General features: G+C 40.0%; 1 protein-coding gene across 5 annotated transcripts in view; it reads left to right on the plus strand.

Moving 5' to 3' along the window:
- Positions 1 to 16,313, plus strand: part of PLAGL1 (PLAG1 like zinc finger 1) — a 46,351-nt gene that overhangs the window by 24,665 nt on the left and 5,373 nt on the right. For 3 of the 5 annotated variants that reach the window (XM_057406863.1, XM_057406871.1, XM_057406898.1), the window contains 3 exons: positions 10,548 to 10,703; positions 11,787 to 11,899; positions 14,132 to 14,281. In XM_057406863.1, coding sequence (XP_057262846.1) covers positions 10,548 to 10,703; positions 11,787 to 11,899; positions 14,132 to 14,281 — 419 coding nt within the window. The remainder of the gene's footprint in view (positions 1 to 10,547; positions 10,704 to 11,786; positions 11,900 to 14,131; positions 14,282 to 16,313) is intronic. The other 2 variants (XM_057406889.1, XM_057406881.1) reach the window with 1 other exon arrangement.

Consider the following 16,313-nt stretch of genomic DNA (forward strand, 5'->3'; position numbering starts at 1 on the left):
TCAGTTTAAGGGCAAGTTCTGAACACAGTAATTCCCATGGTGCTGCCTTATTCTTACACGGCAGCAGGAATTGCTGAGCTTGTATTGCAAACCTGATGAAAAATGTCTTTGCGTGCATACAGTTCTTTGAAAACTCCTGAGTAGTCCCCTAATTTCAGGGCAAGGGCTTGGGAAGTTTCGTGTTTTGTCAGAGTAGTTTGTGTTCCTCAGTCTGGCATTTTTTTCTTTGAGTGACTTTGAGCTAGTAATCGTACTAGTTTTGTCTCATTTTGTGCTTCTCTGCAGCAGATAGCTTATCTGTTTTTCTTGGAAGTATTTGGGCTCTATATGCAAACATGTTTTGTTCAGAATATTTTGTGATCCTAAAAATGAAAGTATAGTGCTTAACTGTAGAGAGTCAGTATTTTTGTTTGTGCCTTCTGCCTTCAAGTTTCCAAGATTTTTAGAGGGAAAAGCAGAAAAACCAAGTGCATTTATAGTTTTGACAAAGACATAAAAACGCTGAACTCTAGCAGGCTGGTATTGGTGTTTGTGGGCTCTGTTGCAATTATTGTTATCCAAATGTGTTAGGAGTAGGTTTTGCCCTCATTTAAGTGTATTTATATGTGACAGACATTGGAAGCCACTAAAATTTAAAACTAATTTACAGTTAACATCTAAGTTAGAAAGGAGGTACATTTGTAGGTCATTAGAGCATTAACTTAGATGTCTTATGAAAATGTTGACGGGTGTGGGCTATTGAGTAGTCAAAATGGCATAAATAGAAAATTGCGGTTGTGGAAAACTCAGTTGATCAGAGTGGTTTTAGTTAGTATAATGGAGAAGAAAGTAGATGATTCATGTGTGACACAGAAGGTGGCATTTGTTCTCCCTTACTTGGGTGATAAGGCAGGGCGAAGGGTGTTATATTTAACTCATGTGGAAGGAAGTGCATGGGGGTGTTTTGGCAGGACAGTTTTCCCTTTGCCTTTTCTAACGTGAAGGATCTTTATAAAACATGAATATCAGTGTGACCTACTGGCATTGTTGAAGTGGGTGGAGAATATTATAATTGGTTTCCAGTCAATGGAGTAAGATATACCAAAGTGGGATGTGTGATCATACACAGCTCTAAGTAAATATGCATATTAAGTGACCAGGGTTATACCAATACATAACTGAGGAATGGTAGATTTCTCCTGAGGTGATGCGTTTACCATCTGTTGATCTCATTTTTCGAGCTAGGGAAATATGAAAATGGGAAAAAATTCTTTGCGGTTTTGCTTTGCAAGGTTGCTTGTTATATTCTAATGACAGAGACCACTGTTGATTTTATTTTTGTGATTTTTGGAAATAGTTTAAAGAAACTACAAATTAATCAGAAACATAAAAGAAGTGTCTTTGGATTTTGCTTAATCTCAAACTGAGATTCTCAATAGGAAAATAAATAGGGCTTTATGGGCATACATTATAATCTGTGTTTAGAGTGCTTAATCTGCAGAAAAGAGCTGCATTTTTTTCTAAACCCACAATTTTTTCTAACTTTCAGATGTAATTCTCCAGTAACAGTCTATAATCACATATTTTGTCATTCTCTGTTTTAGAGAACTAGACTCAAGGCTGTCCTTACACCTCAGAAGAACAGTTATTGTAAGGGAAATGTAGTATACTGCTGCCTAATTTATACTGCCAGTTTTATTGCCCTTTTTTAATCAGTCTGTTAAAGAAGCTCAGGTGGACATAATTTGTTATGTACAGTATCAGTCAAGACATTAGATAATTGTCTTATAGTTACCATTTAAAGTCTTTAGAGTGGAAAAAAGTACATGTTAGATCACAGGAAAAAGAGAAGAAGTAAATGGAAACACAGATGAAAGTTGCATGTATATTTTTCACAAAGACAAACTTCTGCGTCTGTTTAACAGCAGAGCTTTCCAATGCCTGTGGTTTTGATTTTAAAAAAGAAACTTTATGCCCTAAAAGAGGGGAATAATTTAACAGGATCAGAAAGGTTAGGATGGGAGTCTCCTATCCATTTTGTTTCCAGAGAAGCTGGGAATTAAGCATCCTTTTTGTGTTGGAGATCAGGAAAGTAATAACAGAAGCTGTTGGCTGTGTCCTCTGTTATGAAGGTGATGCATATTAAGAACTAAAGCTGTTCTGCTAAGCTGTTAATGACCCTTCATTTACAAAAAATCAATGCTTTAAAAAAAAGACTCCTACATTTCAGTATTTTAAATATGTGCTTTAGGTTTCATTAGTCAAAAAAAAAAAAAACCCACACCAAAAACCAACTATTTTTTCCTCTTGGGTTAACTGGAATACCAGTAGGAGGTTTGGATGGTTCACTGAGAAAGCTAACTGATTTTCCAGTTTCATTCAGATTTAGTTTCGACTGAATGTAATATGGATTGGAGTGTTCTTTCAGGATAGGCCCTCCAAAATCTCAGCCCCTGCCAGTCCTAAGTTCCATAATACTCACTTCTCCACACAGACTTATTTCTTTCATAATATGGCTACTCACACATAAGTAGAGCTGAGTATATGGACTTCTTCCTGCAGAAGCAAGTCCCACGGTTTTTACACTGTCCTTTTATTCCCAGTAGCTGTAGCTTGCTTAATTTAGTTGTAACTGCCTCTAAGTACCTCAAGTTCTTCAGCCACAGGATGAGTACAGCATCTCTTCGCTCTTGTTGTGCCAGGCTTCCTCAGTGCCATATCTGACAGTAAACTAATATTTCCTTCTCCAAAGTTTATCTACCTTCCTGGTTCTTTTCTACAAGTAAGCAGCTGGAAATATATCCCAGCCACTAGCATCTTTGCTGGGAAAGTTCTTGCACGTCCATGTTGGAAGTTGTGTCCCAAGTGGAAGAGCAAGTAACTAAGGAGGTGGCTTTGTCACTGAACCTTCCACCAGTCTCCTCCACATGACATCTGGGCTTGGTGGCCAGTAACAACCAAGTGCACTGAAAGAGAGACCCAGTCTAAGGTTCCCTTTTAAGGGAATGTTACAAGGGTTGGAAATATTTCAGTTAATACGAAGTGTTAGTCATTGCAATTGCTGCACAATCAGAATTGAAACTGTGGTGTTGACCTGTCATGAATAAAATTGTCGACTTTATTAATGCACTTGATATGGTGTGTGTGGCTGCGTGTGTATTTATAAATACATACATTTAGCAAGACATACGTGCTTGTTTTTTTTTGTGCTAGAACAAAGATGGAAGATTCTGGTGTTTGTTAAATCGCAGCAGTAACATTAAGATACCCACTAAACAAATCAACTGGCCTGCCAGAAACCTCACAAAAAAATGCATGAAGACCAGTTAAAGCTACTTTTGCTGTGGGAGGTAAAACATGTGCAGTGGGAGATGTAGATTAGGAGGTGCAACACGTGGTCCAGAATCCACAGGGTGCTTATGAACAGTTTGAATGTGACTGTTGGTGGCTGGCTGTATTTCTGTGGACAGGAGGATTTTAGTTTTGCTGTCTGCAGAATGAAAACAAGGTAGTTTGGACAGTGCTAGTGAAGACCTAAAGCAAGAAGGGGCACAGGCAAGGAGCTACAACCTTGCCCCACGACCAGCTGCTGGGAGAGATGAGCAGTGTAAACAGAAAGGCTTGGCTCGCAGTAAGCTTTTTTGCTGGGCATTTTGTAGGATCAGGCTATGCTGACTGAGGATGTTTCTCATAAAAAATAGTAGTTGTTTCTGTGAATTTGCTGTTAACCTCCTTTGCGGTTTCTGGATCTAATTGTGTATGACTTCATGCCAAGCCAGTGGAGGGAGAGAAGGAATTAAAAAAATGCTGAAAAATCAAACTGCATTTTTCAATTTTGTTGCTTGAAATGTATTCAGCTTTCAGCAATGAGAGAAGTTGCTTTGTGCACACTGATTAGAAGCTATTACATGTAAACTGTGGGAAGTGACTTCACATGAACTATGTTCATTATGCGTATGGCTTCTGATAGCAACCAAACCCCATGTGATGTACCAGAAATGTGACACGTACATTTTAGTCCCAAGAATAACCAGAAAAAGATTATTCTTGAAATTAGCTTTCAATTAAGCAGTCAGTGCTTTGATCTCAATTAATTTCTAATGAATGAACCTACCAAGAATAAACACCTACGTACTTTCCTTGCTGTTTGGTTTGTTGTTTGGTTTTGTTTTATTTTTATTTCTTTTAGTGTGCAGGAAAATCTCAGAAGTTCCTGCCTTTTCAGGTATTCGAACAGTGAAGGTAACTTTGTTTTTCCTCCTAGCTGTGAAATTTGTAAGATACATCAGAGTATCACAGGTATCCTGCTGCACAGACTTGTGGGAACCTACTGAAGCTGCTGTGTGCAGTCACACTGCTGAATTTCACAGCCTGGCTGTGCTCCTTGAGGCTTGTCTGTTTTGTTCCCAAGATTTGCTAGACACTAAGGAGCACATTAGAAAGCCTCATTGGGATTGGCAGGAGGGTGACTTTTTATGGGAAGCTGGTTAAATTCCTTCTGGCTATACCTGTTCTAGTATTTCATAGTCCAGGGAAAAAACTTACTGTTCACAGATGTGCTCTACTGTCATCAACTTCTCCATGTTAGAGACTAGTAATGAATCCTAATTGTTGCTATCTTTTATATGTTTGTATAACAAATAGTCTTAGAGTTCTGAAGATTGTGCATACTGGAACTGGGGTCTGCCAGGAAAATACATACGTGCTTTGCATTAGATTTCTTTACAGTTAGGTAAGTGCTGAGCCTCCCTTCCAGAGGCATCCTTCCATAAGAACAGACCCTGTGCTAGACAGGATCATACTGCTATGAGGCAGGAGAGGGTACCTTGGCTGGTTCTCCCACTGCTGAAGACCCAAGGATGTACCCTCTGAATCTTCTTTCCTCTTGGGAACTAAGGCAGGGGAGGATGAAGGTGAGGTGAGGGAAGGTGTCACTGCAGAGCAGCATCTGAGTCGAGGTGCCTAAGGGCTGGGCTTGCCTGCAGTGCTGGGTCCCAGTTTTAGGGAATTAGCTTGACACACACACCCTTTTTTTTTTTTTTACCCTATTTGGTTTGGGGGTGTGTGTGTTATTTTGGGCATGGAAGATACAATACATGCTTCCCAAATAATATGCTATGTGGTACATGAAAGTGCAAGTTTCGATTCATTGCTCACGTGAGCAGTTATGACTGCAAAGTCAGCCTGGAGTGTGGTTTCCTGATCTATTTATCTTTTCTTTTTTTATACACATAGCTGAGCAGTTGTAACTCTCTGCTAATACAAGGTTTTGTTGTATGAGATAACAGACATGAAAAGGAGATGTTCATTTATTTTTGTGTTGGACCAGGGTTCATTTATTACAGTTAAAAAGTGAAGATCAGTGAGTAGAAAATTGAGCATGACAAAATATCAGAAGTTAATGAGATTTGAATACAATTACTCTGAAGTCTGCTAATTATAACAAGTTCTGGTTTGCCATAATATGAATAGGATGAATTATTAATCAGTTAAGAGCTTCAGCATCTTTGTAAATGCACTTTGCACATCAAACTTGGGACACTTAAGGCTTTTAATAAACATTTTTTACAGAGGAAATGTGGCAGTGGCCCACAATAATGGGAAAATAACTTGGGATTAACTGTTTGCTAATTGAGTACTTTGAATTTTTGCCAAATAAATTATATTGTAGAACAAGGTTTTCAAGCAGAAGTGCTACAGAGCAAATCACAGGGCAGGAAAACCTCATGTATCTTTGTGTAAAAAGAACAGAGACTGGTGTAGTGCACATGCAATATATTTTAGATATAAAATATCCACAAGGTATTTTTGCAGCATTCCTCTACATGAAAGTTGAACAAAGCTAACGGAGCAGTACAGTTTTACTCTGGGATAAATTACTGTTGTTTTCTATGCAAATCTTATGATTGTAATTAGGCTGGGATTTGAAGTGCTGTGTACGCCAATCTGTGTTCCTACTGTGCATGGGATCTAATTCCAGTGCTGCAAAACAGCACAGCAAATGTTGAGTGCTGCTCAGCCAACAGTCATTTCTTGCAGAGCATCTTTCCTTGAAGTGGATGTTTTAAAAGGAATGATTGCCTTCACAGGGCACATAAATCGTACTGCAGGCATCTTGTTGGCCACTGAAGTGTTCAGGTGCTGTAAGTCTTGCTTGAAAGTAGAGGTTGGAGAAAATGCAGGACTACCTGACAGGCATCTAGTTTTTAGCACTGGGTTTTAAAAAGTGGTGTTCTGCCACGGATTGGTCGAGGAGCTGGTGGTATGTTCGAGCTATCATGACAGTGATTGCAGTTCCTAGTATGGCTATGTATAGCTCCTGTTATCTCTGCAGCTGGACTTTGTTTAACTGCAGCCTGTGGCTCCTTGCCCACGCTAACGAGCTCTCCTCAGCGCTAGTCTTGTGCCTGTGGGGTGGCACTGTGCTCTTACCGTGCTGCTGTTTTGGAAACGTGACTTTGTTAGCTGTACTCAAGTCCAGCCTGCCCGAGCAGCTTGGCTACTGCTGGCCACGGGAGCTTGTCCCCATGCAGCGTGGCTGGCTCCAGAGCGAGCTGGCGGAGGAGGCAAGCTGTAGTTTGCAGCAAAGGAGAGCTGTCACAGAGACCTAGACCTGGACTGGGGTGAAGCGCCAGCATAGTGAGAACGGTACAGGTGAGCCACACTCACAGCTCATTCTTGTCCCTGGGAATGCTGATGACTGTTTTGGTCAGCCCATGTGGTGGGAGTGCATCCTGCAGGCAGCAGGGTGTAATTTTTCCGTTGACCCAAACTGCAGGGGAAAAGCACGTCTGCCAGCCATGCCTCCCTGTGGCTGGGCAGAAGTAGGAGCAGATGCATTCAGGCACAGGGGTACCAGGCTGGGGACATACAGGACATGTATCCTTCTCTTAGCTTGTCCAGCAGGGCATGAGCAGGGGTAACAAGCTGGGATGTACAGGAGATTTACCTTTCTCTTAGCCTGTTTGCAGGGCATGAGCACCTCGTCCATGCAATAAAGTGGTGGTTGCACACCTGCAACCTGGTCAGAGTCTGGACCTGCACCTGTGCTGGGCTCTTCTGTATGTGTGCCTCCCCAGTGCTGTGATGGAATTCAGCAATTTAAGAATCTTAACCAGCTACAATATCTGCTAACTTGTGTAGTTTTATCTGCAGATAGATAAAAAAGCATTCTTTGGAACTTTTTCCGACTCATTGCAAAGACGGAGAAAGTACAAAGAAATACCCTCTGGGGACAATATATCACTGCTGCTTTAAAGATATAGTAAATGACACAGTATGTTTTTTAACAGCTTGTAACTCCTGTGAATCTCATTTATTTCTTTTTGTTGCCTGCTATCTAAATCACAGCAGAGCAGAGGAATGGGGGCAGTTTTAGTTTTTCTTTCATGCTTGCACATTATCAAGTATTCCTGTAAACATGATATTGAATCCATTAATTTTGCTTGTGTAAATGCAATTTAAGGAAGGAAGGAATCTGTAAAAGCATCCACAAAAAGCAGAAAAAAACCTTCACAGGTGATTTTTCTAACCAAGTGTATTTAATTCCTAGTGCTAATACAACCAAGTGTGTGTTGTTTCCATAGCTGGATGCTCCATTATGTCAAAACAGGTTAGAGTGTGTTCTGAGGCAGTTATTGAAAAAATGACATTTTGCTTAAGCAGCTAAGTTAAAAGTGGACATAAAATCTGTGTGAGCTTTGCAAACCAGTGCCATGGTGCAGCTATGATAATGCATACTTTCTTCACCAATGCCGTCTGTAGTTTAGCATTCAAATACATAGGATCGTGACTTGGTCTGTAGTTGCCTCTGAGGAAGAATGTGAACTTGACAGTTTTCTGTTAGCTCAGGGGGAAGAAATTACAAAGACCCCCACTCCCCAGGGTAGTCCTTGAAGTTATCCTTTAGGGTAACTATCCTGTCCTTCTGTTACACCTGGCAATTTTTAGTGTGCAGTAAATTCAGAGTCAGGGATATTAACATGCTGGTGTGGGGATAGAAATGCTGCATAGTGAATGTAATTTTGGGATGCCTGTTAAATAGCTAAATCATCTAGTTATCTTCACATCACATGTAATGAAACATAGAAGATCCCAGAACAAGCCTTTGGCAGGTCTGGATATAGTTCAAGGTGCCGCACAGTGATGCAGATCAGAATCCCAAGCTGGACTAGCAAATTGCTTAAAAAAACACTTCCAGCACTTTTCATTCAGTGCTAGCTGATGGCTTCCTGAGGCCGTTTGAGTGTGCCATCTGGAGAGTCATCTCTGTAGCCGCTAAGCTCAGTGGCATGCTCGACACCATTTAGATGTAAAGCAATCCCTAATTAATGGAGGAGCTCCTCCCAAGCATCTAAACCTCATGAATCATTTCAGACCTTACATCTTGGCTCCGGAGGTACAGGGTGGGTTAGCTGGTGGGGCTTGAGTGCCTAATTTGGAGGCCACTTCAAGGGAGACCCTTTTTCCCTGCTTTCCCTTTCCAGCCTTTCAGTGAGCTTCCCACCCCAGGGTGGCTGGAAGGTTTGCTCAGGAGCTTGGTAATGATGAATCACAGAGGCATGGCACAGATTGATAAGGTCGTGTACTTTCTGATTAGATACATCCTCTCTTGAACAGCGGTTCTTTGTCTCCATTTTGCTTTTGGTAATGTTTTTCAGCAGTTTGCATACAACAACTCTCCAAGCAGGAGCTGTTTGACTTGAGACAAAGTCGCTATTATTCTAGGTAAGCTCAGGAAGCCATCATAATTTTGTTGCCTTCAGAAGACATAGATTGATGGGAATTTATTTAAAAGTGAGTTAAGTTAGATCACCAATAAAGTTTTCTCTTTTCTTGCAGTCTCGCTGTAAAGGACTTTCAGGTACATAAACCAGTGTGTAACAAGAAGAATCTGCCTTGCAGCTGTATCATTTATTTTTTGTGCATTGTAAGTGATGGCTGTAGAGTGCTATGTTCTTTATCTGTAGCACTAGCAAAAACCCATGTATTTCAGCTGTTCATAGTGCAGGTGTGCAGTCTGGGAGCCATGGCAAAAGAAAACTATTACATGGTTCCCAAACTGGAAATTACGGAATACTGCAGTGCCTGCAGCCAGACCAACATGCAAGTCTTCCTCCTCAGTTAGAGTTGATGGAGAGCCCAGAGCACTCAGTACAAACACTTCAGGTTTATTTGGGGAGATTTTGGACTAGGTTCTCGAGGCATGTAATTTAGTTAAGTGCCTGCTTGTGTTTACAAACTGAAGCCTTTTTGAGCTACCCTGAATATGGCATTTGTGGTGCTACTGGCCTTTCTTGAAGACCATCTCCAGTGTCTCTCTAAGCAGTATCGCATGAGCCCTTACGCTTCTCTTGACCTCTCTTTAGCTACAAGCTAAAGCTACAAGCTACAAGCTAAAGCTACAAGCTACAAGCTAAAGCTACAAGCTACAAGCTAAAGTTACAAGCTACAAGCTAAAGAGAAGGCTCACCTCTCTTGCTGTGTCCCATGGCTCCCTTGGACTCTCCTGGGCTGTTCTGGCTTCCCTCCTCTGCTCTTTATTGTTGCTTACTGAATAGGCTTGCTCAGCAGAGTTTTCAGAAGTAAACCAAAATGAGGTAGTCATGGATGACCAATATCAGCTGTTCCTTTTAATTCAGTTGTGAAGTGTTGTTGGCTCACTGGCTTGGTTTCTACTGTCTATAAAAAGGTTTTGTGCAAGAAGTCCCCTTTTTCTCATCGCCTTGTGTGACACCAGTGCCAGGATGACCTTCTGCTGGAGAGTCTCATTGCTCAGTTGTGTTGCTGCTCTGTATGAGTTTCCCTGGCAACCACTTTGAGCTACAGTGAACCAAAAATACCTCACTGTGCTGAGGGAAAGTCAGTTTGCAGACATGTATTTCTCATTAATGACTTCTCTGGATGGTTTGTGTGTTCAGCCTGCAGATGTCATTACTGCAAACCAATGACTGGGAGACGCAGCGTGCCCCTTCTGCTTACTTCTACAGGCAGCGTAGTCTATGAGAAGGCTGCCCTTGTGTGATTGTCAACTGAGTTGTCACTGTAAGACTCATCGTACTCATTTTTCATGGTACAATGAGGTTCTTGTCTTCTATTGAGAATGATATGTGAAGGCTCACAAAGTTACAGTGATCTTTCTTGGACGCCTTGTATCTCTGTAAATTACCTTGGTTGTTATTATTACTTGCAAATTTACCCTTCTCATTTCTATATAAACATATGCACCTCGATTTATAGGTGTGTGTGCTGCAAGCTCCAGCTTTGCTGCCATTCTAGTCTTCAAAAGCATGGCTTGCGACACTTCCAAATAAACATTTATAAATCTTTGAAGGTCAGGACCCACCAATTTGCACAGAAGAGAATGCACAAACTGGAGGTGTTTTTTCAAAGCATTCTTGTTCAGTTTTGGATTGCAAATAGTCTTTTCTCTACCTAAGGTAGAAAAGTGGTGTGAAGAAAAGCATTGGTAATACCAGATGTGTTCTCAAGCTGACAGAATTAGAAAAGGCTATATTGGAGAGCAGTATGTCATTTTTATTAACAAGCTACCTTTTCTGGATTTGTAGGGTGTGAGGATTGTGGTAAAAGCCTTATAGGAGAATGCAAACTCCACGGACCACTCATCAGGGCTAAAGACAGGGTTATTCCTAGCCGAGCCCGTCTCACCCTACCTCATTACCTCACTTTACGAGTGTTGGAGCTGCGAGCTGGAAACCAGCAGAGTAAGTGTTTTAGCTCTTTTTCCCACATTTGAGAAAGAGGAGGCAAAAGGACTAACACTGGCTTTTTTAATGAGTAACTCAAGTCATAATCACTGGCTATTAACATTATGAAGATTACTTTATTTTCAGCTGAGCAAAACTAAAGCTCACATTCAGCTACTGTTTTTTTATGACTGACTTCTAGTAACTTCAGTGCACTGATGAAGACTGATGGTAGGACATTAGCCAGACCTGGTGTGACATTTAGCTGTGAGCAGTTAGCTCTGTCAGTCAATACAAGTTTAATGAATGTTGAATTTGTGTCTAATAATAGCATGCACTATTACATTATCTTTTTTTTTCTTTTTCCTAAGCATGCAAAACAGGAAAGAGTGTTTGATAAGATGTCAGAAACAAAATGGTAAATAGCATCCCTCATCCACCCCCTGCAAAATCAAAACAACACGGGGTTAATTTACCTTTCGCACCATCTTCAGTTCATATTCTAGAACGGCTGTTGTTTCCTTCAGAGGACAGGGCAATTTGAATGGCCACACTTGAACATGGGAACAACATCTTTAGTGTGCAAATTTTCCAAAGCTATCTTGTGTAAACTTAGACCTTCCTAGATTGCGTTTCAGAAGGAGAATGACATGATGTGTACTGTGTCACACCATTGGTATTAGGCAGCGGAATAAATAGAATGATTAACACAACTAATGTTGTGTTTTATAAATTCTCTTCACTCACAGTGGGCGAGAACAACCTCTAATTATGTCAACAAACAGAGCACTATGATAACATCAGCTTTTAGATTGAAAAGTATCAACACATTCATGTTGCATACTCAGTTTAATATCCTGTCATGATTTTAGGCACTTTCGTATTCAGTGTAATGCCCATTTTAAAAAAAGCTTTGTGCATATTTAAATCCTTTTTTATATTCTTTCCATTAGAATTACTTACCTGGGTTATTTGTCTAGAAGAAGAATCCATGTGTTCTGCCCTATTGTGTTTTATCTCCATTTTCACAACTGTCAATATACAAGAAATAATTTGTTATCTATATGTTAACATTAGACTTATATTTTTTTTTATTCATAGTCCTTGGAGTATTTGCAAAGAAAGTAATACAGAAGAGAACACAGTTTGGTCCTTATGTTGGTCAACTGTCTACAAAACTGACCTGCTCTGATGACAGCAGGCTAGTCCTGCAGGTAAAAACCCAGTGACTTACTATAAAGTGTGGATGTTTCTTTAACAGTTCATATTCATGTATTTTAACCAGTTCATATTCATGTCATTTAACCATTCAGTTTGCTGTCTGATTTTGTGAATTAATTTTACTCCTGATCTGTATGTATGAATGCAAATCACATTATTGGACAGCACAGCATAACCTGAAGTACCAAAATGTTAATTTATATTGTGTTTTCTAGAAGTTTGCATTCCTGCTTTCTAGTTTTGCCACTTTCAGAGTGATTTGTCTCTCAGTCTGACAGCTCTTCATAATTCACAGAGAATGGCTACTGAAAGTATCCAAGGATAGTACTGTCTACCCAGATAAAAAAAATAGGATTTATGCTTAACACCATACCATTGGGAGGGTTAAGCTTATTCACTGAGTTAGCAATAGTGACAGAAATATGTGCTAAGACACCTGCTTAATAGGCAGGAACAGTGCAGGGATGGGGAAACACTTTTTAATGATGTGGTTATATATAAACTTTGACACACCATGCACTAACTCAGTTTGTTTAGTTAGGTTGTTATTTGGGCTGGTACCATCCCTTGTTGCATGTGCAGATACTGATCGTCTCATCTGGACTGTGACGTTGTTGTTTGCGCTTTATCCAGTACAAACCATGGTCTCTCAGGACCAACCTAGCTTAGACACATCCACATGCACATGCTTTCCCACATGAATTCCTTGGGAGTGATATTTGATTGTAATCCTCTAGACCCATCTTTGCATTTTGCTGCATGGGATCATGCCTGGGCACCCCTCTCTGTCATACGGCAAAACTGTGGTCAAGCCACAGCCTCTATCAGGACTGCATTTTGAGTCAGGTCTTCTCACCCCCTCAGAAGAGGGGGACAAGCAGCAGCTGTCCTGTGACATGCTTTATGTTTTCATTTGGGCTGTCTCCAGAGGCTTGGGACTGGAAAACACTGTGTGTTGTGGAGGAGGGCATAGATACAGATACTTCCGTAGTTGCATTTGAGAGCAAAAGTAATTAACTTCAGTAATTGCTGTAAACTTCATTTGCTCATGGAAGTCACGTGAATGGTCTTCCAGGAAAGTAACACTAGCCTTCTGTGGAATTTTCATGGCTTGTTGACACCAGAGAAGATTTGTTCTTCTCCATAAATAAATCTCTTCTTTTTATGAGACACTTTAATTGTTATGTGGAATTAAACGTACTTCTGTAACAAGCAGAAACTAGTGCTTCTCTTTCTGCAGCAAATGTACTTCTCTAACCAGCCTGCAAGCATGGATGAGCTAAGCACGCAGTTCCTTCCTCTTCACCAAGGCATTGTAAGCCACACCCTATCCTCTATCAGTCAGCTGCATTTGCTTAAAAGCTTACCGTGGTAAGCATAGCTCTGGCTGATGAATGGACTGTTTCTTCAGAAGAGTCCAGTTTTCCTATATGACAGCAGTGGCTGCCTTGATTCTCCTGAGCAGCATTTTGAGTATGTGACCAGACTTGTCCAAAAGCAGATGTCTTCATCAGACACATGATGAAGTTTGATAAAATAGTTCCCGCAAGCAATGGAAGTACAGCGGGTTTTTTTTGCAATTAATTGCTCAGTTACATGATTGGTAGAACAGATAAGTGCTGTGCTGACATCTATTGTGCAGCTTCAGCTGTCCATGTTTAAGACTATATTGCAGAAAAGCAATGGCCTTATATGAGGGTGAGAGCATTTGTCTTGGAGATGCAATGTCTTGGAAAGGAGTCTCAAAGAATGAAGTAAAGGAAAAAAGATCTTTCTGACACAATTGTTCATTTGTATTTACTTTTACATTGTTAAGGGGAAAAAGAGAAGACTGTTAAAATACCATTATATCGTATGTTACCTCTTTGGACTTATTACACAAGTTATACAATTGTTCCACTCAAAATGTAGCATGAATACAGCATTGAAGTTTGAGATTATCAAGTACTCAGGAAGTACATTAAGGCATAAAGCTTATCTTTCTACCTGCCTGCACTTAGTTCTTATAATATTATCTTTATATAACACAAAAACGATGAAATATAAACTGGAAATACAAAAGCATACAGTTACTTTAGTAGTTGAGTGCTCAGCAGGTATTCATTCTTCACTTTCCTTTGCACTAATAACTGATAACTGTGATTCTGATTTAAAGAAAACTATGTGCCTCTGTACAGGGCTTTGTTTTATTATGTTCCTTCTCCTGTCCTCTTCCTTTGTTTCAGGTATTGAAAGATGGGGGGAAGTATTTTCTGGACACTCCCAATGAAGACTGTGGAAACTGGATGATGTTTGTCCGGCTAGCCCGGAACCAAGAAGAACAGACCCTTGTGGCTTATCAGCACTGTGGAGAAGTCTACTTCACAACTGTTAAGGTACTTAAATCCACATTGCTTCATCCGTCATCCAAATGGAAATTTATAAGCAAAGTTTCTGAAAGACTAACACTTTTACAGATGAAAGATTGATTGTATTCTGCTAAATAGATCTTTATTATATACCACCTTTTACATCACTTAATCTGTAATAAAGCAAGCAGCATATGGCATTTTCCAGTAAAAGGTGGTGTGTATTTGCTGTTGTGGGTAGTGAATAAACCAAGCAGAGGGAAACAGAAATATCATTTGTGATGGCAGTGTTTAAATATGAATGTTGGAACTTCTTCAGTTCCAGATACGTATATAAGTGAGATTATTTAGCATTGTTATATTCAACAGTACTTCATCCTGGAAAGAACAAACACATTCCTTTCCTTTATTACATTTTTGGATACAAATTCCAAGCACATTACCAGGTGCTCAGGCACCGGTGCTGAGTAGAATCTTTACATGCTATTTTCTGTGCTGATTAAAGCTCTGAAAACTTAACTGCAGAATTTACTGCAATGTTACCATGAAATGTGCAACTGTGATAGAGATTCTGAACTGTGCCTTTGAGGAGATAGAACAAAGTACTCTATATTTTTAAAAGACAGTGGAACATTGAGTCTTGTGTTTTGTTTTGGCCACTTTCTCAGGCAAGGTTTGTTTTAATCAGAACTTACTGTTTCATACCCTTAGGAAAATGAAGTCTGTATGTCGAACATTTGTTTTCCTAATTTTTAAGTTGATGCTTGTATATCACTGTGAGCAACATTTAAAAAAAAAACTGGTCAAAATAAGTTATAAATCCACCATTTCAATTTAATTTCCAAGATTGGCGTGTATCTCTGTGGCTATCCCACAGAAATGTATTTACTTTTGTTCCTCCATTTTTGTTTTCCACCTGCATGGTGAGAAAAATATTTACCACACAGTGATGATGTGAAAGTAAGTTAGTAGTGATAACATTTCACGCCTTCAAAGTCCTTTATAACAGTATGAAGCATAGTTGCTTTCGGAGTCATATTAATTACTTTTTAAAAAAGAAAATCAATGTAAACCAGTATATGCTAATCTGAAACATTGTTTAGGCTGTGCAGTCCATACCATTCATGATTTCAGTTTGATTTTAAATGCATGCTGTACTTGTAGAACTGATAGGATCAATAATACTGTATTTGGAAAGCATGAACAAATTTTTTCTAAGGAGTTGTAGTTATGAACTGGTAACTTGCAGTTTCCAGTATAATTTATATACTATTGATCCAGCTCTCTGCTGACTTAAGCAGAACTCTCCTCATTGGCATTAATGGAGAGTTGCATCCTGACATGAAGAGTATCTTAGGATGAAGAATATGTCTTGGAACCTTAACTATGCTGTGTATTATAGAGAATGACTTGTGGTTTATTTCTGCTAAGTCTCAGTGTCCTTCGGGCATCCTGCAGATTTTGTCCTGGTCAGTGAAAGTGACAGCCTTTTGTTACACGTAGGCACACCCTGCTGGTCATAGCATGAGCCTGCCTTAGGGTTTGTTATGAAGGTGTTTCCTCAAAATACTTTGAATAAAGTCTGTTAAATTGGCAGCAAAAGGATTGGCTTCTCTCCCCACTGTTCCACAAAGAGATGGGATTTCGGTGACTTGAAACTGCAGCTACAGAAGCATACATGCAAGTGGCATGCTAACAGCACCATTAGCATACTTGCTGAACTAATGACTGCAGTACCTAGAAAAAAGTACTTTTTTAAAGTATAGAATTGTGAGGAAGTAAAAATAATCTGCAATTCTTGGTCTAATCACAGGAAGGTTTCATGTGGGCACTGCCATCACTTTCTCCTATTGTCACAGGTGACAGTAAATGACAACTTGTTGTGGATTCAGATACTGGTATTTAATCTCAGTTCTACTGAGATCAGAGCTTTTACCTTACGCTGATGCACTTGCTCTCCCTCCAAGTCACACTGACTAGGTCTCAGCTTCCCACAGGGGAGATCACTGCTTGTCCAGGAGTGTCAGGCAGAAGGTCATGACAGTATCATGCTGTATAG

This window comes from Pezoporus wallicus, unplaced genomic scaffold (assembly GCF_028554395.1).
Source record: "Pezoporus wallicus isolate ANWC-B61680 ecotype Strahan unplaced genomic scaffold, APGP_CSIRO_Pwel_v1 contig_3817, whole genome shotgun sequence".
NCBI classification, from domain to species: Eukaryota; Metazoa; Chordata; class Aves; order Psittaciformes; family Psittacidae; genus Pezoporus; species Pezoporus wallicus.